This window comes from Parasteatoda tepidariorum, chromosome 12, assembly GCF_982258835.1.
Source record: "Parasteatoda tepidariorum strain Cologne lab strain chromosome 12, Ptep-v5.0, whole genome shotgun sequence".
NCBI classification, from domain to species: Eukaryota; Metazoa; Arthropoda; class Arachnida; order Araneae; family Theridiidae; genus Parasteatoda; species Parasteatoda tepidariorum.
In genome coordinates, this window is record NC_141766.1 from 44,975,098 (window position 1) to 44,999,698 (window position 24,601).

The 24,601-nt window shown below is 27.9% G+C and overlaps 1 protein-coding gene across 1 annotated transcript in view; it reads right to left on the reverse strand.

The window, feature by feature from the left end:
- LOC107450569 (small conductance calcium-activated potassium channel protein 1-like) overlaps positions 1-24,601 on the reverse strand; it is a 657,806-nt gene that overhangs the window by 115,955 nt on the left and 517,250 nt on the right. The window contains exon 7 of the mRNA XM_071188289.2: positions 11,469-11,564. Coding sequence (XP_071044390.1) covers positions 11,469-11,564 — 96 coding nt within the window. The remainder of the gene's footprint in view (positions 1-11,468; positions 11,565-24,601) is intronic.

The window sequence follows — 24,601 nt, forward strand, 5'->3', positions numbered from 1 at the left end:
ACGATATTTTTCATTTAACGTCGATTGAAATTACAGCCAAACATTTAACGTCTATAACAGCAAACTTGCCATTACTATTGACATTGAATATTTTTTTTGACTAATTCCTTTGTTTGAAATATGACTCTGAAATAGCTAAGCCTTTTCTGTGGCGAGCTTTGATATCGCATTATAGCTAGTTTAATTTATTAAAAGAAAATTATTATTCGTTAAAAATATTATTTTGGTCTATATCGGTCCTTTTTACAGATTCGTTCTTCAAAAGACTTAAAATCAGTACCTAAGAGCTTTTAAAGTGGTTTTCTGTACATTGTTAGATGTTTTGGAATGCTTCGTATTATCATATAGTTAAAAAATTTTCGCTTCAGTAGGGTGCAAAGTTGGGTAATATTTTTTCACTTCTTAACTGAAACTATACTTTCGTCCTTGTTAAATTTAGCTACATAATACTAAATTTCAACTTAAACGGAGACATTGTTCATATTACGTTTTATTTTGACACAGTATTAATTTCACGCAATTCAGCGTAAAAAATATACAAGTTCCAATACTTTGCATTAAAGTCTTTTTTTCTCATAACTCTTAGTTTTAATTCTAAACCTAGCCAGAAGTAAAAAAAAATTATATAAATTCCTTCTAATCAATCATTTTAAACAATGGTAATAGAAACACTTTTAAATAAATTATTTCTTAATATTCTTGAAAATAGATTAATTTCGTTTTCAAATAACAAATATATTAATCATTTTTCAGAAGGGAAAATTATCCTATATAACAAACATAGCTAATTAACCTCGAACATCATATTCAAGCATATTTACTGTTATTTTTTTAAAAAAATAGATAAAAGAAAAATATTTTCCCTAAAATAAGATGAATATTTCTCTGAACTTTATTCGAAACATTAGAAGATGAATTACAAATGATGTAATACCATCTCCTCATATGGACTACAGGCCTTCAACCATAATATTAATTACCCTAGTCGACATGTAGGTATATTTTATGGTTATCTGGTAGCAAAAATAAAGAGACAGTCATGATAAATGGTTAAGAGTTTCTTGTGTTGAGTATAGGGGCGAGAGCTACTCTAACGATGGATGAAAATGATTTTTATCTCCGATATGTTTCAGCAAAATTTATGGATTGTACTTCTGAATAGCGGTAAAAGGAGAGACATTATTTTTACGCGATTCGAAAATTGAAATTATTTACGTTAAAATTGCTTTAGTTAAATTTTTAAACTATACAGGATTAACGATAGTAATAAAATCTTTCTAATTTTTACGAAACGTCAGCAATAAAATAGGGTTAATGAAGGATAATATTAGATGCAATTTTATTGTCTCTGTTTTTTCAAACTGCTAAATAGTTTAATACTTTCAGAAATAAAACTCTCTCTCTTGACGATTCAACAATCTTTGAGTAGTAAGTATTTCGCTACTTTTGATATTCATTTCGTCACGAAAGCACGTGATTTGTGAGGAAGCGCGAACCGTATATATATGACGAAAATGTTTCCTCAACTCAAAACTTCATCGTTGTGATTTGTGGGAGATTGTTAACTATAATGATGAAACTAGAATAAAGACGAGACAATCAAAAATAAAGAGACGAATTAAGCTAACTAGTCAAGGAGTGACCAGCGAAGATCCGGGGTTCGAATCCCGCTTCGGGCATGGATGTAGTTCATCCATCAGCTTTTGCTGAGTTGTGCCACCTCTATGGTGTCCAAAGTGGTTATTAGAAAAGTTCTATACATTAGGCACGACGAGTTTTGTATTTTTCTGAAGAAAAAAATAGAATAACAAAATATTTATTTTTAATTTTAACGAAATTCGTTTCCCCGAAGAAGTGACGATAGTTATTTCCTCACTTTGACGAAATATTAGCTCGGAGCATAGAACAGGAAATGGTTTTGTCAAAAACGAAGAATGTTTGGTGATATTTCAGTATAATTTTTTTTTTACAGTTAAGGTAATATCGGGATTTTAACCTAAATAATGTATCGTCAGGAATTATCTGTATTTTCTTTTTAATACAATATATTTCAATTTAGTTTTGCTACCCGTCTGAAGAAATAAATTTAAAAAACAATTTAATTTATCCATAAATTTAATATTTTTCGTAAAAAAATAATGCCTAAATCTTCTTGATTGTACTCACTAGGTTTACGCTATGATTGCTAGATTCCAAGGTCGTGACGTTTAAATAAAGCAGGAAATTTTGTTTTTGTTTTCTGTTACATGAAGATTTGTAACCGATCTTGGATATTGTCACGTCACTGATTTGAAATGTGCAATCGGTTTCTTTCTCCAAGCTAGTTCTTTTTGCTCTCATCTTCACTGCTTGAGCTCCCCTTACATCACACAGGCATTGTATGCTCCTTCACCCATGCATTGTATGGTGAAAATTGCTTGTATATGTTTTTTTTACTCCTTAAATTTTTGACCATGAAATTCAAAACACTCTATTTTGTTTTTAATAAATGCCTAAGTAATTATTTTTTTTTGAAAATTGTAAATAGTTATATATTTATTGCACATTTTAAGGAAAATACCAAAAAGTGAAAATAAAAAAAAATTAAGAGCTAAAAGTGCATGGTGGCTTTTTTTTATTCTGAAAAAATTAAACTCAAATGATTAGTGAGATAATAAGCAGCATGAATCACTTAAAATAACCTAACTTTTAACTATGTATTAATTTCATTTTGGAAAAATAGAAACATTTTTCTAATTTCTTCATTTTTTTCGGAATTCACTTGGGTTTCCAAAAAAAAATTATTCTCAAAAAATTCTTGCGCAATTTTAATTTGCTGTTTTCACAATAAAATGCTATAAATTTCATTTCGTGTAAAAAAAATAATGAAATAAAAAGAAACATTTCATATTGCATTTAATCTTCTAATTCTGACAAAAACTAATAAGCGAATAAAACACTTTCTGGCAATTTACTTGGGCGTAAAATGTACCGGACCAGAAAATTATTTGAAGTACTCACTAAAAACATAATCTTTACTTATTTTGAAGTTCTTGAGATAAAGAAAAAACTCCATTTTCTTTCTAAATACCAAACGTGAAAAAAAACTTTGACATGGAACATTAGAATTTTTATTATTAAATAAAAAATATCAAAAACCCAAATTTGTTATTATATTTGTACTTAAAATGAAATAACGGGAATTAAAAGAAGACACAACTCAACAATATATTTGCAAAAATATCAGACGTCAAATCGCATTTTGTTCAACATTTTTAATGCGGCTTTTAGTTTAGTTTTCTTATAATTTTTTTTCGCAACACTAGCTGTCAGGAAATTTATATGACATTTTTATTAAATTCTTCGATGTATTCAAACACTATTTTCTTTTTTTTTTAGAAAACTGAGAAATTATGCGTTTTATGTCAGGATCTTCTAAAAGAGAGAAAACTGTTTACATAAAAAATTATCAGCGATATGTTAGTTTAAATCATTCAAGCAAAAAATATTGTTTAAGTGAAAAATAATTACCATAAATCATGAAGTTTGAAAAAAAAAGCTCATTAATTTTGTGACTCTTAAGGAAAGTTTAAGAATTATTTTTTTGATTTTTAACAAAAAGTCTTATTAAATAACATTTCATTCATTTGCCACTTTAACATATTCTACCAAATAAATCAGACGAAGATGGTATTCAATCTGTCAATTGCGTGAAAAATTGTGTATAATCTGTTTTAACCAAATATGGTTAATAAACCAGAATTTCATCCATGCCAATTAAACCCAAATTATGAATCCTCTTAGTTCCTTGCAACCTCGTTACATAGTATAGCAGTGCGGGTTTATCTGCTAATCTTAGTTAATCTCATGACATGACCGGCTTAACAGGGTTCATAGTCCTAGCTTTCCATCAACACATTACTCCTAATATCCCCGATTGGTGACCATGGACTATTGCAATATTAAACTCTCATTTACGCATATATGGCAGCAACAAAGAGGTGCGTAACACAAAAATCTTGTATTTATTATCTTCACGAAAGATGGCTCTAAAGGGGAACTCTCAGGAAAGCTAATTTAGCCACACTCTACGGTTCATTTGACAAAACACAACTCGATCGCAACCTATCTCCAGTGTTCATTAGCTAGCGAAAAACCTAGCATAACTTAACTTCAATGCACAGTTAAAAGTTTTTAAAATTTTTTTTGAATCTATAGGGGAGAGTGGGGTCAATTGTAACATTTTTTACTAAACTATTTTTAACTAACAAAAAATCCAATATATTATTAGTATTAATTGACAGACGAATTAAGTAGACTATCCTCTACTAGAAAATAAATATATACCTTATTTTAAATGTTATTATATTAGTTATTAACAATTTTTGACAGTCGTGCAGTTGTTACAATTGTCCCCACTTACGGGGTCAATTGTAACAGTTCATAAATTCAACTAAAACATAGTCAATTATACATATTATCATAGTGGTGATATATTTTTTTATTGATCAAAATGGTAGTGATATTTTAGGAGGAAAAATAGTAAAAATAATTATGAGCAGAGACCTAAAGGGTTAAAATTTTAACTTTAAGGGGTTAAAAATTTTAATTTATGCTGTGAAAGGGAACAAATAAAATAATGCACATGCAACATAATATGAATGATATAGGAAACTATTGGTGGTTCTTAAAGAGTTAAGTAATGGTTTGTAAACATAAGATTATTTATTTTCAGCTGTTACAATCGCCCCTTTACTTATTGTTACAAACGTCCCCATGACGCCATTTCAGCTTCATTTGTTAAAAACAATGCTAGTTAATTAACAAAACTAATTTTTTTTTATTGAAATGTTAATTAAGGTGTTCACTTACATATTCGGTTAATAATTTTTATTTGTTTAAATAAAATTACTTTGTTACAATATAATATTCTAATACCAAAAAAAGTACTTACGTAGCGTGAAAATATCTTTTATGATGTAACTCTTTCAAAAGTACATAAAAATGGTTGCCAGCAGGTGTGTACATGTAGATTTATTAAATACACCTTGTGCGCCACCTAGGAATCAAATCTAGAACCCGACACTCGAAATTTTTGCTCTGTTACAATCGTACCCTGTTACAATTGACCCCACTCTCCCCTACTAGCGGTAAATGGTTACTAAAACGTATAATTTCATATGCATAGAATTTTTACCATTATATGTTTCTAATTGTAAACGTTACGGTTAATTGGATAAACTCCATAAATAACTATGTCATTGTAGTCGATGTGAGTAGAGAGCAGAATCTGCATGTTCAGTCTTCGCCTGCATGCAATCTTAAACTGTCTTTATCTTACAAATCTCGCTTATTGAAATCATATTTAAGTGTAAAAACATTTAAGGCTATGTTGGTACATCCTTATAAAAATAAGTGGCAAGTGACCGAACAATGGTAACAAAAGACAGGTAATAATTAGGTAGAGTATCAACTCAACAGTGAAATGGAATCATGATTTTCTTGTACGAGGTTCAGAACCATAAAGTAATTTATGAAAAGTAAGAGCAAGTCTGGAAAATGATCATAAAATGATTTGAATAAAAAAAGATAATCTTATCTTACGGTAAGTAAAACTGTATTTCACAAACGAAAATTTAAATAGGCAGCATTAATCCGCTTATGATTTAGGTAAAAAACAGAAAAACTGTTTTGTGACAAACAGCTTTAAACTGGAAAATATACGGAAAAAGTATGTAAAATAAAAGGGAATATTTTGCTTCGCGTGGGTTACCACTAAAAACAAAACAGAAGAAAACCGTGTTTTCCTTTTAACAGTTAATTTTTCTGTACAAAATATGTTTTTTATTTCGGTAGAATTTGCAGTTATTTTTTACAGAGTCAAAATATGCTTATTCATTTATGTTTGCAAAACAATTTAGTCTTTAAAACTATTCAGATAATTTTACAAACACGCATTATTGAAGCCATAAAATTTTAAACATTAAAGATAAAACTATTAGCTGCAGATTAGTAGGCACGAAATTAACAGGTCTTAACCTCTTTAAAGTTTAAATTATGAAGAAACTCGTTTACTTTATTGGACGGCTACTGATAATTTTTACAGTTCAAATTAATAAAATTTCGGTATAATGACACAAGTATTTAAATAAGCAAGGTACTTAAAAGCGTAATCTAATAATTATCATCAAAAGCTATAAAAACTGTAAGCTTATTTTAAGATACAGAGCATTTATTGTTTAATCGTTTGTAAAGCAAATTTTACGCCATGGAAAAAGTCAATGAGGCGTTATAAACGGAAGAAAAGGAGAAAATGTTGTAACCTACAACCGAAGAAAGGTTGAGAAATTTAGTAGTAAACGAATCAGATACGCGCATGGAGGTCCCTTGAAAGTCATATCTTTTAAAATGGTTTGACTATGTTAAAACGCATAAAACGGCGAAAGAGCAGAAAAGAAAAATAAATAGGTAGAGTTTTCCAACAAAACGAAGTTTCCCTGCACGAAATTGTTTCACTATAATGCAGTTTTTAATCAGAACGTTAAACTCCATTTAAAATATTCTCCATATAACGATATGGTTATTCTCTTATAATTATTATTTTAGGCTTAATCTATTCGCTTTTCGTCATTTTTGAAGATTTTTAGACGTTTACCTTTTCAATTATCGTCCTTTTTGAAAATTTTTAGAGGTTTCTCCTTTTGATTATTGTCCTTTTCGTAAATTTTTAGACGTTTACCTTTTCAATTATCGTCATTTTTGGAAATTTTTAGAGGTTTCTCCTTTTCAATTATCGTCATTTTTGAAAATTTTTAGAGGTTTCTCCTTTTGATTATCGTCCTTTTTGAAAATTTTTAGAGGTTTCTCCTTTCGATTATTGTCATTTTCGTAATTTTTTAGACGTTACTCTTTTCGATTATCGTCGTTTTTGAAAATTTTTAGACGCTTACCTTTTCAATCATCGTCGACTTTTAAAAGCTTTCAGACGTTTATTTTTTGAGTATTGCCATTTTTTAAAATATTTAGACATTTATCTTTTCGATTTTCCTCACTGTTGAAATATTCCACATGTATATATTTGGAAATTATTTCCAAAAATATTTTAGAAAATATTTTTGGAATTGTCATTTCTGGAAATTTTTAGACATTTATCTTTTTGATTTTCGTCATATTTAAAGCTTTTCAGACTCTAACCTTTTTGATTTCCATCAGTTTTGAAGAAAATTCCAATTGGAAACAGGAATTTTAGAATTTTTAACAGTAGAAGGAAATGGAAAAAAGACATATTATATCCGTTTTATATCCTCCGTCTTTTTCAAAACGGTCAACAAACAGATGAAAATAAATATTTTCAATATAATATTTGATCATAAAAGGTAATTAAAATAACTTTTCTCAGGGATTAATTAACGGAGCGAAAAATGCATTGCCACAAGTATATAAACATTACTTATGTAATAAAATTTAAAAACTACATACCTCTCTTATGGGTAATTCTCAAAAGGTGGAATCATAAAATAGATGTTATCTCTAAACTCAGAAAATAATTAAACAGCTTAAATTAAACGCACAATAAATAGTTTTGGAAAAAATTTATAATTTTGTCTAAATACAAGAAATATAAATTGGTGCAAAAGTTTTCAATAAATACTTAAAAAAATAATTTTTTTTCTGACCAAAAGGACGAATTTTGGACATTTAACTGAGCCAGTGTAACTATGAACAGTTTATTCTTCTAGTCCAGAAGAAAAACTAAAAACAAGAGAGTAAAATTGAATGATTACTTGATAAAGCACTTAATAAATGGCAGCGAAGTTGTAAACTACTGTGTGAAGGAATTTTAGAGAAAGTAATTTAGTGTTTTGAAGCATGTTCTTCTGTTACCGCAGGGCAAAAATTTTACTTATATCAAGACGAAAAAAGAGCAAAAACTGTAAAGTTTTTCATTACAGCCTGTTTTCGTGAAAATTAAAATAACGACAAGCTGTTGCCAACAGTGCGAAAGTACTTTGATTTCAATTTTAACTATTTTCCAGAGATGTCTGTGATTTGAATTTTCGTTATAATTTAAAACCTGCCCGACAGCCATAAGTATGAGTTCCGGGCATTTCAGCATAGTAGGCAGCATATACACTACCCTACAATAATGGAAGAGGCACTTTCAGTTTTTAATATTTTTTTTGTATTTCTCAAGAAATACTTCGAGGACTTTTTTGTAATTTTAGAAGTATTTAGTTCATGCTATTTTTCTTACTTTGCAGCAAAGTTTAAAACTTTCAGAAGTATGAGGGACTGACCATAAATTACGAAATAAAACAAGTATTTTTGAATACTCTATGTCAGAAAATCAAGCAATAAGCTAGTATCGATTACTTTGCTTAATGTTTGCAATATTTGCGTAAAATATCGTAAATCTAGCTTAATATCTAGTTATTTTTGTCTTGTTGTCTGGTTATTATAGGGTAGTGTAATTTGCAATACAACATAATAAAATATGTGGAAAACCCCTAATCATTTTTTTTAAAAAGTACAAAAACTATTTAGAAAATTACTTGAAACATTTTGCGTTTTTTCAAAGTACTCAAATCAGAATTTTTTAATTAGTTGGCAAATACAACTCACTATAAAATTTTGAAAAAAATAATTTTCAACTTTTCGCGCATGCGCAGTATAAAAGAATTACTGTAAATACTCATATCTTGCGCATGTTTTAAATTTTATTTTTTAAGTTTTAAAATAATAATTTGTGAATAATCTTAAAATGCTCCAAAAAATGTGTTTAAGTTTATTGAATGAAAAAAACCCTCATTTTTTTTATAAAAATGTTAATATTTAATATAAATAAAGATAGATTTACGAAATTTAATGCAGTTATTGCAAATAACAACCAAAGTAATCAATACAAACTACAAGTTATCCTTTGATTTTTAGGCATAGGGTGTCCAGAAATACTTGTTTTCCTTCGTAATTTATTGTCAGTTTCCGAAAGCTTTAAACTTTATTGTAAAATATAAAAAATCGCATTAACTAAACACTTTTAAAGTTACAAAAAAGTCCTCTAAGCATTTCTTGAGAAATTAAAAAAAATATCAAAAACTGAAATTGTCTCTTCCATTAATGTTGTGTAGTGTATATAATCGAATTATTTTCATCTCTGTCATCAGATAAGATAAAGAACCGTAAATTAATACTTAATGCATAACTAACTATGCAACACTATTTAAACTATCACTTAAGACTTCCTAACAAAATGAAGTTAAATAAATGCTTAATATATAACTAATTATTTAACCCTACTTAAATTATTACGGTAGAAAACTTAACAAAATGTATTATTTCAGTGTTGCCAATTTAGATAGAGAAATACACGCGTTTTTGGAGCCATGTAAAAAAAAAAAAAATGCAGATAACTACAAAGACCTTTTTTACAGTTATAACTTATACATAGAGTTTTTTTTCTGAGAGTAAAAATAAATAGCGATGAATAGTTTATAATTAAGAATAGTAAAAGCTTATTTTAACTTAAACGAAAAAAGCGAGATGGTTTTACTATAATTTTTTTTATTTCTTTCTTACTTTCAGTCTTAATGTAATGATAGAAACAGTGTTATTAGTTTAAGAGAAAAGAGTATAAGTAAGTTCATTAATCTTATTTATAAACTATTAAATATTTCTTCAACTATTTTGAAATATCTTTTTTGCGTTTTTAGGAAATATTTTTACAACAAAGTGACTTTCACACAAAATTTAGTTCGAATTGCGTAGCAATCGCAACACTGATTGTTTTCCCCTAAATTAATTCTTTTACATATTCTGATATACTAAAATTCAACAAAAAAGCAATTGTAAAGTAATTTTTTTATAGAAAGGTATTTTACTAGAGTGATGAATATTTAGTGTACCGAGAAAAAAAGTATGGTCAAAACTATAGAATATTTATCAGCTTCTATGGCTATGGAAATATCCAAAAGCTTGGTAATATTTTACGGAAGCGCTTTGTTAATGATTTTATTAAAACTAAAAATAAAATATTGTTTTCTAATAAGTGATAAAATTTGATATGTGTGATAAAATGCGCTAATTTTATCATGATACTTCATAGCATGACTTAAAAACCATTTATTCGATTAAATTTACTTTTCAGTTTTGTGTTTCCTGCAAACCGCTACCATACAAACGGAAGAATTAACAAATGAATGATCTAAATATTGCATATTTTGGTTTTATTTATCAGAATTATGTTTTTTAGCAGGTACGTCAGTACCATAGAATGTCTTAATTGCAGTAGAATTTCTATCTCAGTGTGAGCTACATTCACTTATTTAAATGCGTATTTCAAGTTATGTCCATTTTATGGCTTATTTTATCATGATATCACATTAATTAATCATGGTATCACATTAATTAGTTTTATTATGATACCTCAGAGCATGGCACAGAAACCATTTATTCAGTTAAATTTATTTTTCAGTTTTGCATTTTTTACTAAATGCGCTTTAATAAAATCTTTAATTTTGATTAAAATTGTAGTAATAGGAACTATAATTATAATGGCTTAAATGCCGTATATTTTGGCTTTACTAATCAGAATTATGTTTTTTTCTCCATAAATGTCATTATCACATAGTCCGGTAATTGTACCAGGATTTTCTTTCTCTGTGTTTATAAATAACACAAGTATCGGTATAATAGAATATTAGCTATAGTTGACATTATTTTTCCCACCTTTTAAGAATTGACCTTATATAATTAATTTTTAGAAGAGAAAAAGAATTTTTTAGAAGGGAAGAAATTTTTAGAAGAGATCTTTTTTTTCTGAGAGCAAGTAACACAAATGTCGGTATAATTCAATATTAGCTGTAGTTGACATTATTCCTCCCACCTTTTGAGAATTGCCCTTATAGAATTAATTTTTAGAAGAGAGGAAATTTTTAGAAGATATTTTTTTTTCTGAGTGCAAATAATACAAGTATCGGTATAATTCAACATCAGTTGTAGTTGACATTAGTCCTCCCACCTTTTGAGAATTGCCCTTATAGAATTCATTTTTAGAAGAGAAAAAAATTTCTTTTAGAAGGGAAGAAATTTTTAGAAGATATTTTTTTTCTCAGAGTGCAAATAACGCGAATATCGGTATAATTCAATATTAACTGTAGTTGACGTTATTCCTCCCATTTTTTGAGAATTGCCCTTACAGAATAAATTTTTAGAAGAGATTTTTTTTCTCTGAGTGTAAAAAACACAAGTATCAGTATAATTCAATATTATCTGTAGTTGACATTATTCCTCCCACTTTTTGAGAATTGCCCTTATAGAATCAATTTTTAGAAGAGAAAAATATTTTTTCAGAAGAGAAGAAATTTGCAGAGGAGATTTTTTTTCTCTGAATGCAAATAACACAGTTGACATTGTTCTTCCCCTCTTTTGAGAATTGCTCTTATAGATTTAATTTTTAGAAGAGAAAAAAAAAACAATTAAAGAGTTCTCACCTGTACTTCAAGAGCATGATAAGCTACTATAAGTCCTAATAGCATAAGGGTAGAAACGGAGATCAAAGTTTTAACAGCAGTAGAATATACAGATGCCTGAAAATAGAAACAAAAATGCAATTAGTGTCATTAAAGAACACACTGGCAGACATTTTATGGGATGTTCCGGCGACAACCCTGGAGGGATAAATTATTTCAAGCTTTTGTATTTCTAACCTATTTCAAATATTTCTTTGTTAAAAGGTCAGGTATGGAACACAATCATATAATTCCATTCATTTGATATTGATTATTGAGAGAACCCGATAACTTAAAATAATGTTTTGTTTATAATTTATATCGCAGGTATGAAAATGTTTGGAAACAGCGACGCTCATAAACTGCCATTCATAATATAAGATAAGATTTATATTTATTATAGATTTATATTTTGAGAAAGCCTAACAATTTAGAATAGTCCTTTTTAATAATTTTTATCGCAGGCATGAGAATGATTGGAGACAGCAACGCTCATAAAATGCCATTCATAATATTAGATTTATTTTTCGAGAGAGCTCAACGATATTTAGAATGATCTTCTTTATAATTTTTATCCCAGGCATGGGAATGATTGGAAACAGCGACGCTCATGAAATGCCATTCATAATATTAGATTTATTTTTTGAGAGAGCCCAACGATATTTAGAATGATCTTAATATTTTTTATCGCAGGCATGGAAATGATTGGAAAGAGTGACGCTCATAAAATGCCATTCATAATATTGGATTTATTTTTTGAGAGAGCCCAATGATTTAGAATAGTCTTTTTTATAATTTTTATCGCAGGCATGGGAATGATTGGAAACAGCGACGCTCAAAAAATGTCATTCACAATATTAGATTTATTTTTTGAGAGAGCCTAACAATTTAGAATAGTCTTTTTTATAATTTTTATCGCAGGCATGGAAATGATTGGAAACTGCGACGCTAATGATATGCCATTCAGATATTGGATTAATTTTTTGAGAGAGTTCAACAATTTAAAATATACTTTTTTAATTTTATTTTATATCGGTCGACGTGCGCCGGGAGCTGAATTCAAATCGACCAGTCGCCGCTGAGATTCGAACCCAGGTTGTCTCATTAGAAGGCGAAGGCTTTATGTCTTGAGTCAGCGCAGCTCCATCAGTGGTATCGATTTTTGAGAGAGCCCAATAAATTAAAAAAAAGTATTTTTTTTAATAATTTAAATCACAGTTATGGAAATGTTTGGTAAAAGCGATGCTCAAAAAATGCCAATCAGATTTGGTATACATTTTTGAGAGAGTCCAACGATTTGACTAAATTTTTATCCGATAATTTATATCTCCTACTACAGAAGAGAATATAATATAACTAAATAAGCCTGCTCTTTGTAAATAATCACTGTCGTTTTGAAACGAGTCAGTACAGTTAGAAAACATGGCAATATTTTTTATCAGCATGATAATTTAAAAAAAAAAAATTTTATTAAAAAAACAAACAGGAAAAGATATAATTATTTAAGATAATTATTTCCCATTTTATTTACTATTAAAGTTTTCAAGAATTCAAAAAGTATTTTTTTTTACTTTGTTTTCTGGGTAAATCTATTAAGCCAATTAACAATAATTACTAAAACTCGACAAAAATATATACTTAAACTTATTATATGTATGTATTTATTAATTCTCTAGCGAATAGAAAAGACAATTAAAAAACCGTATTTGATAAAACGAGCCTAACAATCATTCAATTAACTTCATTCTCAGTTTCATATGAATAAATTAGGTTAAAATTGAATTCTCAGTTTTTTTTTTACAAAGATTAAACATAAGGAGGAAAATAATGAGAGCAATTGCAAGACAATTGTTATTCTACTAGTACATTATCGAACGCTATAAAAATTCTAAAGTATGGCGTTATTGTTTGAAAATCATTATTTCAGATGAAAATAGTCATTTGTTATGTGCTTAATGACATTTTGGGAATGTAGCTTTCTTTTAATGTTGCAATATTAAGTATTTATAAGAGTTGGTATTTTTGAAAGAATATTTAACTTTTTTTTTGTTTTCATCTTAAATTTGATTCCTTATTTCTATCCAATAATTCTGAATGTGAAATATTTTATTATAAAGAAGTAACATTATTTTAAAATATTGTTATTACTATTTTAATTTCATGAAATTACATAGTTAATTACACTTATTCTGTAAAATGAATGACTTTACTTTTAAAATTACAAAAGCTTCTATTTGTTATTATAACTATTTAAGATATATTGCGCATAATCATTAAAATAATTACTTTTTTCAGATTTATATGTATAGATAAAGTTTAAAATGAAGCTTTTTTTCCAAACAGAGATAAAATAGATGCAGATAGATAATTGTTGCATTTGGAACATAATTTTATTGGAGAGCTTGATAGTGTTCGTTTTATTAATTAACAATATTTCAATATTTTTAAAGAACAATATCAAAAAATAGTTCATATAGATCATATAGATCAAAAAATAGCTCAATATATAATAGATAAATAGTATAGTTTATATAGATAAAAAATAGTTCAATATATAATAGATAAATAGTATAGTTTATATATATAAAAAAATAGTTCAATAAAGATAAAGTTTTTGCCTTTAAAATCATTGCATTGTGAGATTACTGATGTCCTAAAAGTGAACTAAGTGATAATAAAACCTGAAGTAGAAAGAATTGTATTGCCAATTACATTCCGCTTAAGATACGAGGTATTTATTCTCACTAAATTTTAAATTTAGTTACAAGTTCATCAATAGATGGCACTGGTAGCTGAAAAAAGCAATAAAACAGCAATTTTTCAAACTAATTACTATTTACTGTAGGGAATATTAGATTCAGAATGATCTGACATTCAGCAGGACGCATACTTTTATTTATTCGTTAGAACCGTCTGCTAACGAAATTCGTAACAATTTTTGTTCTTAATTTTGTGAGAATCAATTTTCTGGTTTGTCAAACAGAACTTTGTAACTCTTTCTGTTTTACTTTAATCGATTTTTAAAAGGGTCGAATGTTTTCGGAAACAACTAATGGTTAACCATTTATCATTAACAGTTGTTATTGTTAACAGTATCATTAAAAGTCTATTAATTATGGGTGCCTCTACACTGAAAAAATTCCAGATCAGTCAGGGTTCCAGTACCGAATCACATTATGGAACAATAAAACTGATTTTCCAAACTTTTTACTGTAATAATTACCCTAAATTCCCTGAATCAATTTGATTAAATATTACAGTTAAAATTACGGCATAATATTTTATGGTTAAAATGGATTTTATCGTATAACAGATTTTACGGATGATGTGTCTGCACTTTATACCGTAACTTGATCCGTAATTTTTTTCAGTGTATGGGTTCTTATCCTGTTACAATTCTTAATGTAATAAAATAAAAAAGCTCAGTGATGTTTGTAGTGTCTGTTTTTTTATATATATTTTCTTATATTTTATGATAATATTGACTTTTTTAAAAAGTTAATTGACTACTTATATAAACTTTTCCGAATACACAAGTGAAAGTGAAAGTGACCTAGCTTATTTGTCAATTCACAAAAAGACAAAGTACTGTCATAATTTCTAAGTTCACTGAACCACATTTTTACGTATTCCTTGAAAATTACAAAATAAACATGTATCAGTAAATTATAGAGTAACAAGAAAAATAAACAAAATACATTTACTATCGATATTATGATTAAAACTTGTTTAGAAATACTTTTATTTTAGCTAAACAAAGGCAGATTAAAAAAGATGAATAAAGACCATTGAGGTTTGAAAACTTCTACAGGAATCGATTATTTATGCAGATGATAGCACGCACAAAAGCTGGAATTTCTGTAATTAGTGCTGGGAGTTCTATGCCATTTTCCATTAAATCACTAAATCTTTGAATATTGATTTTGCTTATAATATGAAGGTCATTCCAAATAGGTACGCCGCATTAAATAAAATGACATAAAATAAATATAGAACGGACTAATGCAGAGAAGAGTTTAAAGAGAAGAAATTATTCGCCTGATTTTGTAGATATGACAGATAATTATATCTTTCCTATACATTTGCTTCAAAGTAAATTTACTAAAAAAATTGTTTTTTAAAGAGAACGCTAGACTGCAAAGTACGGAAAATTTTAATCACAAATTAAAATAAAGCTCATTTTAATGGACTAATTTCGATACACAAAAGGACTCTACTCTAATATGGGGTAAATTCTAATTTAACTCAATTTTGAACTACTTTTTAATATGCTAATTAAGCCTCTATTTTAACATAAGAAATTTAATAATGATAATTTAACTATTTGTGGACATATTATCACAACTGCATTTTTCGAAGCTCTCTAACCAAGGAAAATAAAGAAGTCGCAGTTTAAGTGTTTTGCACTTGAAGAGGTGATTTTATACTATAAATATATCCATTTATATTTAGTGAGGTTTCCAAACCGTAAAAAAGAAATTTGACTGGGCCACCTTGAAGCTAGGCTTTTAATTAGGAACTAGGCATTGAAGTTAAGTAGTGGTTGAGTTGTGCTTTATCAAATGAACAGTGGAAGACTACCTGGTTGTTTCACCTATCGTAAGCCATTAAAAAAAAGACTTTTTTAGTGCAAAGCAGCTTTATGGTAATCATGTTATCATATTCTAATAGTCCAGGGTCATGAATTGAGGAGTGTTTAACACTGGAAACTCGTCGTGTATTGAAGAGAATGTGGGGAGTATTATAGTGTCAACGATGGGACTTGAACCTCTATTCTGTGGGTTATGAGATTGGCAGATTAGCCCTCTAGGCTATAATATGCAAGGAATTAAGTGACTCCATTAGGTGGGCCTATTTGATGCCATAAAATTCTAATCACTTAATATTAGGCGAAAGCTTAAATAAACTGTTTTTCTCCCGGTGAATAGTTCTAATGCCATCCTATTTATGAAATTTTGACTGTTTTATTTGATATGGAAAAATAACAAATTTTTTTTTCTGGGAAGGTTTTAACAAAGTGTGACAACTACATTTTTAAATGTTGATTACGGCTATGTTTTAACATATAAAATTTAATTGTGATATTTTAATCCCTTGCAGTTGATGCAACTTTGCATACTTCAGTGCATATATCTATCGAAGAAATCTTCCCTACAAAACGAATATTTGTATAATTTTAAGTATTAAAGATGGCCTTAAGTACACTGGTGGACAAAATTAAGAGATGGAAAGCATTTTCGCACATTTCTATGACGCTATATTCTTCTATGACGCACATTTCTATGACGCTATTTCTGGACGGTTATTGATATGGAGGGAACCTGAAACTTGATACCATCCCAGCAACATTATCAAAAGGGACCATTATGCTGGTGGAGTTCTCATGGTTTTGGCAGGGATCATGCAAGATACCGGCACACCGCTCCATGTGTTTGACAATGGTTCCGTGAATTCCTAGAGGTACAGACAGGAGGTCCTAGAGCCTTATGTGCCTCTTTTCAGGGGAGCTGTTGGCCTTGAGTTCATTTTTATGGACGACAATGCGCGACCACATAGGGCTCTCGTGGTTGATGAGAGTCTGGAAAGCGAGGATATTCAACGAATGGATTGGCCAGCCAAATTCCCTGACCTGAATCCTATTGAACATGCTTGGGATGCTCTTGGGAGAGCTATAGCGATGCGCCAACATCCCCCAGAACCATTCTGGAGTTAAAAATTGCTCTGGTGGAAGAATGGGAGGGTCTTCCACAAGTCCTCCTTAACTACCTTATTAACAGCATGCATACTCGTTGTGCATGCTGTCTGTCTGCCAGGGGTGACCATACACCATACTAGAGGCAACACACACTGTAAAAGCCTCACTTTTATTATCATCTTTAATCCTTAAGTTCAGACTACATTGGATTTATTGGCAATAGGTCTTGCATGAGAATGGCACTTTCACTTTTGTTTTGCATACTTTATTATTATGGAATAAGCTATATCCATACCAAATTTCATTTATTTATATTTTATATTTTTTGAGATATTTGGGAAAATGTCTTCCATCTCTTAATTTTCTCGACCAGTGTATTTTGTTTCAAATTCAATCACATATGTAATACAATTATGTAAATTTTTCTAATGTAACTATTGAGAAAAAAATATTCCCCATTTTTTAGAACTTTTGAACCTATTATCCTACATACATCCATATATTTCATACTACTCTAAATACTCTAATAAAACTATGCATTAAAGATAGCATAGTTTTAATAGAGAAAAGATCTCTTTTCATAACACATACATTTTGGGGATACTAAAGAACAGTCATCATACTTCTATGAAACTATAGGCAAAAGAACAATAGGGACGAAAACTAAAATATCATCAGCATCAACATTCTATTTTGAAAAATATTCTGTACTGTTTGACAACGACATCTGAGGGAAAGAAAATCCATTACTTCTTCCGTATTTTCTTTGTCCACAATGATAGCGCCAGCAAATTCAATATTTCCCCTATATTTATTTCACTGCTACCCTGGGAGATTTCAAAATGCAAAAAATTTACATTATTTTATAGTATTCTATTCTATAGGAGTTCTACATATTTGTGAAAGATTTTATTATAAATCTTTTTATTAAATTTGATTTTTAAAGTAACTTTTAATGTTTCAGATGAATAAAATTGAAAATTACCAAACTAGTTTCTCGAATGAATCCATTCGGATTTAGCCCCTTTTTTGAAAAGATGGTTAATTTTTTAATAAGAAAAAAGGGACTGCAAAATTTCAAAATGCATAAAATTTACATAATTTTATAGTATTCTATTCTATAGGAGTTCTACATATTTGTGAAAGCTTTTATTATAAATCCTTTTAATAAATTTGATTTTTAAAGTAGCTGTTAATGTTTCAGATAAATAAAATTTAAAATTACCAAACGAGTTTCTCGAATGAATCCATTGGGATTTAGCCCCTTTTTAGAAAAGATTGTTCATTTTTTAATAAGAAAAAAGGGACAGCAAAATTGCAAAATTTCAAAATGCAAAAAATTTACATTATTTTATAGTATTCTATTCTATAGGAGTTCTACATATTTGTGAAAGCTTTTATTATAAATCCTTTTATTAAATTTGATTTTTAAAGTAACTGTTAATGTTTCAGATAAATAAAATTGAAAATTACCAAACTAGTTTCTCGAATGAATCCATTCGGATTTAGCCCCTTCTTCGAAAAGATGGTTCATTTTTTAATAAGAAAAAAGGGATAGCAAAATTGCAAAATTTCAAAATGCAAAAAATTTGAATTATTTTATAGTATTCTATTCTATAGGAGTTCTACATATTTGTGAAAGCTTTTATTATAAATCCTTTTATTAAATTTGATTTTTAATGTAACTCTTAATGTTTCAGATAAGTTGAACTGAAAATTATCAAACTAGTTTTTCGAATGAATGCATTCGGATTTAGTTCCTTTTTCGAAGAGATGGTTCATTTTTTAATAAAAAAAAGGTTAGCAAAATTGTTTTTCTTTGGGATTTATTTGGCATAGAAAATATTTTCGGTATTCCAAATATTGAGAAAAGAAAAGTATGGCGAAAACTACCTGAACATAGCAAAATGTACTCTGTTTCTAGCTCTAAGGGAATACCAAAAATCTCGATAATTTGGCAATGATTTTGGTAAAATTAACAATAAAAAATTGTTTTATAATATGTGATAAAATTTGGTAACTCTATTACGATATTTTAGAGCATGGCATAAAAATCATTTATTCGGTTAAATTTACTTTCTTATTTCATATTTTTTCACTAAATGCGTGGTTATAAGAACTATAATTTTGAAAATCAGAATCTCCGGTACGTTACCACAGGAGCCGAAAGATCACCAAATGAATGGTTTAAGTACCGTATATTTTGGTTTTATTAACTAGAATTATGGAATTTTTTTTCTAGAAATCTCATTATCATACAATACGTTAATTTTATCAGAATTCTTTTCTCCTTGTAATACATATTTTAATAAAGTAAATACTTATTATTGGATCTGAAGTCAAAGCACAGTGTTTTTGAAAAAGCTTAAGTGAAGTTCGCCATGTAATATATTAATGTAAATACTTATAATTGGATATGAAGTTAAAACAGTGTTGTTGAAAAAGCGTAAATGAAGTTTACTGTGTAATATAATATTATAAATTTGTAATTATAATTGGATATGAAGTTAAAACAGTGTTGTTGAAAAAGCTTAAATAAAGTTTACTGTGTAATATAATAATATAAATTTGTAATTATAATTGGATCTGAAGTCAAAGCAAAATTTTTTTGAAATAGCTTAAGTTAAGTTCGCCATGTAATATATTAATGTAAATACTTATAATTGGATATGAAGTTAATATCTTAAACGAAATCATCTTTCAGATATTCATAAATTTTTCATTTCATTTTTTCAACTGAAAAATTAACTTTTGAAATAAGTAAAATTTAAATTCATATTTATTTAGAATTTAAAAGCTCATGTGAGATGTGCTTAAAATTCCATTTTTTTCCAAATTAATGGATATTTGTTTTCTGTTTACTTAAATGAAACACGTTTGCTATTTAATGTCATTTTGATAAAATGAAAAAAACGGTGCAAAGTTTTAAAGCCAATGTTAAATCCAACATTCGGAGTTACTAAAAAATGTCCTGTTTATTTTAAAGTAAAAACTTTTCAGCTGTGTAGTAAAAACAAATCCAGTGTGATTTGTGCTAAAAGAAATCCCATGTTATTCTTTATAAAACCTTAGATCTACTCTTTTGCATGAAATTAAACTAAGAAAGCGTAATATTATACGTAGGGCCAAGATTTGAAATTCTTAGGAGTATTATATCGCATTCAATATATTATTTAAAAAAACCCGGATTAATTAATAAGATATTCTATGCAGCAATTTTTTTTTAAAGCATGCACACAGAAAAACATAATTCTAGAGATGCCAACTGCTCGGGATTCGGGAAAATATTTTAAAAATTAGTAAAGAACAACAAACTAAAATTTGCGGATTTTTTGTAAATTTTGCCATATTTTTAAAAGGCTCAACCTGGCTACACTGTAACAAAGTGGCCTTTGAATCATTTGAAAGTAATGGTGGGTAAAAATTTTATAAATCAAATTTACTAAACCAAGAATCATACATTGGTAGACTACCAATTGGAAATATTTATCCGCTATCCGAAGCAAGTTGGCATCTTTGGGAATATCTGGCAAATCATGCAAGTTCTTGCTAAAAAGCTTAAAATCGAGGTTTTGTTAAGATTGATACGGAAATTTTTTTCGGAGTATTTCTTCAAAGCGAGTTTCTTCAGATATTCCAATGCATTGTTATTTATTTCAAATTTAATTAACTACTCATACATCGTGGTGGGTAGAGCTTTCATCTGTCATGGCTTTGGCTATATAAAATTCAAAATAATATTTTACAAATTGTATTTCAGTATAACAACGCTTTGTCTTTTTTAAAAAGAACTTTTATCTCCTTTATCTGGCATATTATATTCCTCCAAGAAAAAATTAAACTAACAGGTGTAAAAACAGCAAACAAAATTGATATTATCACAAAGAATTAATGAAACAAGATATTTTATTCATTATCAAACTCCGATCAGTATAAAAACTATAAATAAAATTAATACTATCGCAAAAAGGGGGTAGGAAACAATATACTTTATTCATTATCAACATCGAACCACTTAGAAAATAATCATGATTAATATTCATGCAACCACAAGAGGTTAAAGAAACAGAATATTTTCTTCATCATCATATTCCTACCAGCAGGAAAACCATGAATAAAATAATACTATCACAAATGGTTAATGAAGCAATATATTTTATTCGTTATCAAATTCCGACCATTAAGAAAATCATGATTAATATTCCTGCAACCACAAAAGGTTAAAGAAACAGTATATTTTTTCATCATCAAATTCCTACCAGCAGGAAAACCATGAATAAAGTTAATACTATTACAAAGGGTTAATGAAACAATATATTTTATTCATTATCAAATTTCGAATACTAAGAAAGTCATGATTAATATTCATGCAACCACAAAAGCTTAAAGGAACAGTATATTTTTTTCATCATCAAATTCCTACCAGTAGGAAAACTATGAATAAAATTAATACCACAGCAAAAAATAAAAGAAACAATATATTTTTTAATCATCATCAAATTTCGACAAATATAAAAAACATAAATGAAATTGATACAGCTGCAAAGGCTTAAAGAAAGAACATATTTTATTCATCATCAAATTCCTATCAGTTTGAAAACCATGAATAAAATTAATACGACCGCAAAGGATTAAAGAAACAATATATTTTATTCATCATCAAATTCCGATCAATGAAAACCCTGAATAAAATTAATACGACCGCAAAGAGTTAATGAAACTTTATATTTAATTTATCATCAAATGAGTTCGAAATGGATCAAAAGCAATTAGACGAAGAAACGATTCCCTGTCTTATTTTGTGGTAGGGAATTAAGGGAATTTAAGGGAACTTTTTATCTAAGGATTTCCCTTTTTTAAGATATTTTTTAAGGGTATTTCTTTCTTAAAGAGATTGTTCTCTTTGAAGAAATTTTTTCACACGTTAGCTAATTTTAATTAGTTCTCTAGACTTATCGTTTGTAAACATATTATTTTGGTAAAACTAAATTTTTTTTCATTTAGTTCGTTAGTTTAGTTTCGTTAAGTTTATATATTAAACAAAAACCTGTTATAAATAATTCAAGTATTTAAATAACATAAAAATATTGACATGAATTATTGAATTTTAGAAACAGAATAGTTTTCTTTTAACATGGCTTCCAACATTTTTAACTAATTAATTAATAGCATTAATTACATTATTATAGCATTAATAATTACATTATTATAGTATTAATAATTACATTATTATAGCATTAATAATTATACTATAGTAGCATTAGTTACATTATTATTAAACATTAATTAACTAATTAATTAATTTTTTCTCACTATTATCCGAAACAAATAATTTAACAATTAACAGTTTTAATTTTAATTTTTTTAAACAATTCTATTTAATTTCTTAATCAATTTTCGATTTAATATGTTCCAAATATTTAACAGTGCTATTTACAATTTTTTTGTCAATTAAAATAGTAATAAAAAGTAACAGTTAAGCGCCTTAAACACGCAGAAAAGCTTAAATTTTAAACCATAAATATTATCTAGTTGGAAAGAGTTTAGATGATTTGAAAAGAACAGGTATTTTTAAGATTTCAAACTTATGAAATTTTTTTTATAAAACAATTCACCAATTTGTTGAAATTTTTCGCTCGTTATGCAAATTGCTAAAATGAAAGTATAATTCTTATTTTTTGCATATTTAAGAGTACTTTTGAGATGTTGTTTCGAATGTTAGAAAATTAAACCGCATACGCTTTTTATTTTCCTAAAACTGTTATTTTTCTTAATCTTGATAAAGCGCAACTGTTATAATGATATCGTTAATTTACTTTTGTAATCATCAAATTGTCTTCGGGAAGACAGAACTTTTATAATAACTGTTACGAAGTCACAACAGACAAAAAAACATCCTGTTATTCTCTATAATTCGTTATTTTACAAGATGATAAAGCTTTTAATCAAGGAATATTTAACCTTTTTTTTAAAGGAAAAAAAGGTTGTCAATTTAGTTTAAATTTTTTCCAATAAGAAAATTATTAAAATCAATGTATAATTTTTGCATATTTTTATGATTTTAAACAATGTACTTTCGATGTATTTTTTCGAATGTTAGAAAATTAGATCACAAACATTATCAAAAATCAGCGTTTTTTCGTTTTAATAATTAACAACATTTCATAATCATCGTAGACGGTGTTATAGCTGGACAAACAGGACATTCATAAACCCCGAACTCACAACAGTCATAATAATAACATAATTGTTCCTAACACGCATAATTTTACACGAAGACAAAGCTTTCGATCGAAGAACATTTGAAATAAAAAAAAAAGATTACCATTAGTAGAAATCAAATAGAATAAAATCAACTTCACTATCAACTTCGCGTTTCTAGTATTTTGATAATATTAGTTTTGAAAAACTATTTACTTTTCTTTAAATTTACTGTTGGAAAACAATGTATTGCTTAGGTATTTTTCGAATACTTGTAAATTAGATTATGGGCACTTTTCATTTTTACAGAACTGTGGCTTTTCTTTTTACCGATATTTTACACCATTTTGATCACCATCATAGAGGGCGCTGCCTTTTTATAAACAGGACAGTTATATATATAGTTTGTCTACTGTAAAAACTCCCCCCGCCACTAAGTTTGAGGCTGTCTGCTGTTATGGAAACAAGAATAGCGCATTTCAGGGAGGGTAGCTTTTCTTACCTCTAGGGCAATACACAATAGATCGGAGAAAAAGATTCCCTTTTTCTCACCGACCAGACCGAACCAAAACCTGTCCTAAACAATGACCTTACACCCCTACATGAAATAGTTATACCTCGTTACCATAGTCACCGTCACGAGTCCAGATGAATGGCTAGGGGAGTTCATACTTTAGACAAACTATACCTATTTTGAACTCATTACAGAAATAAAAATAGCATATTATTCTCTATAAAAGTTACCTTCATATGATGATTAAACTTTCGATCAAAGAATAGTTTTAAATTTAAAAAAAAGATCTGTTATTATTATTATTATTTTTACTAATAGTAAAAATTAAATTATAAAAATCTTCTTCACTAACAACTTCGTATTCATAGTTTTTTGATAGTATGCGTTTTAAAATGTCTTATTTTCCCTTAAATTTTGAACTAATAGAAAGTAGAAAAACAAATTCAAACTTATATGTATGTTGTTTTCCCCTGGTAATAGAATTCTTTAACTATTTCAATCTTAACTACTAAATAAGAGAACTCAATTTAAAGATAAAATTTTTTTCTTACTATATTTGACAAGTACTTTAACTTATCTATTACATGCACGTTTTAGTATCTGTCTTTGGGAAAAAAGTGTTTTATCCTTTCCAGGAGCGGTAAATTTCAATGGCTCATAAGAATTTCTGAGTGGTTCTCTTGATATAAAAGCAAGTGCTGTTAA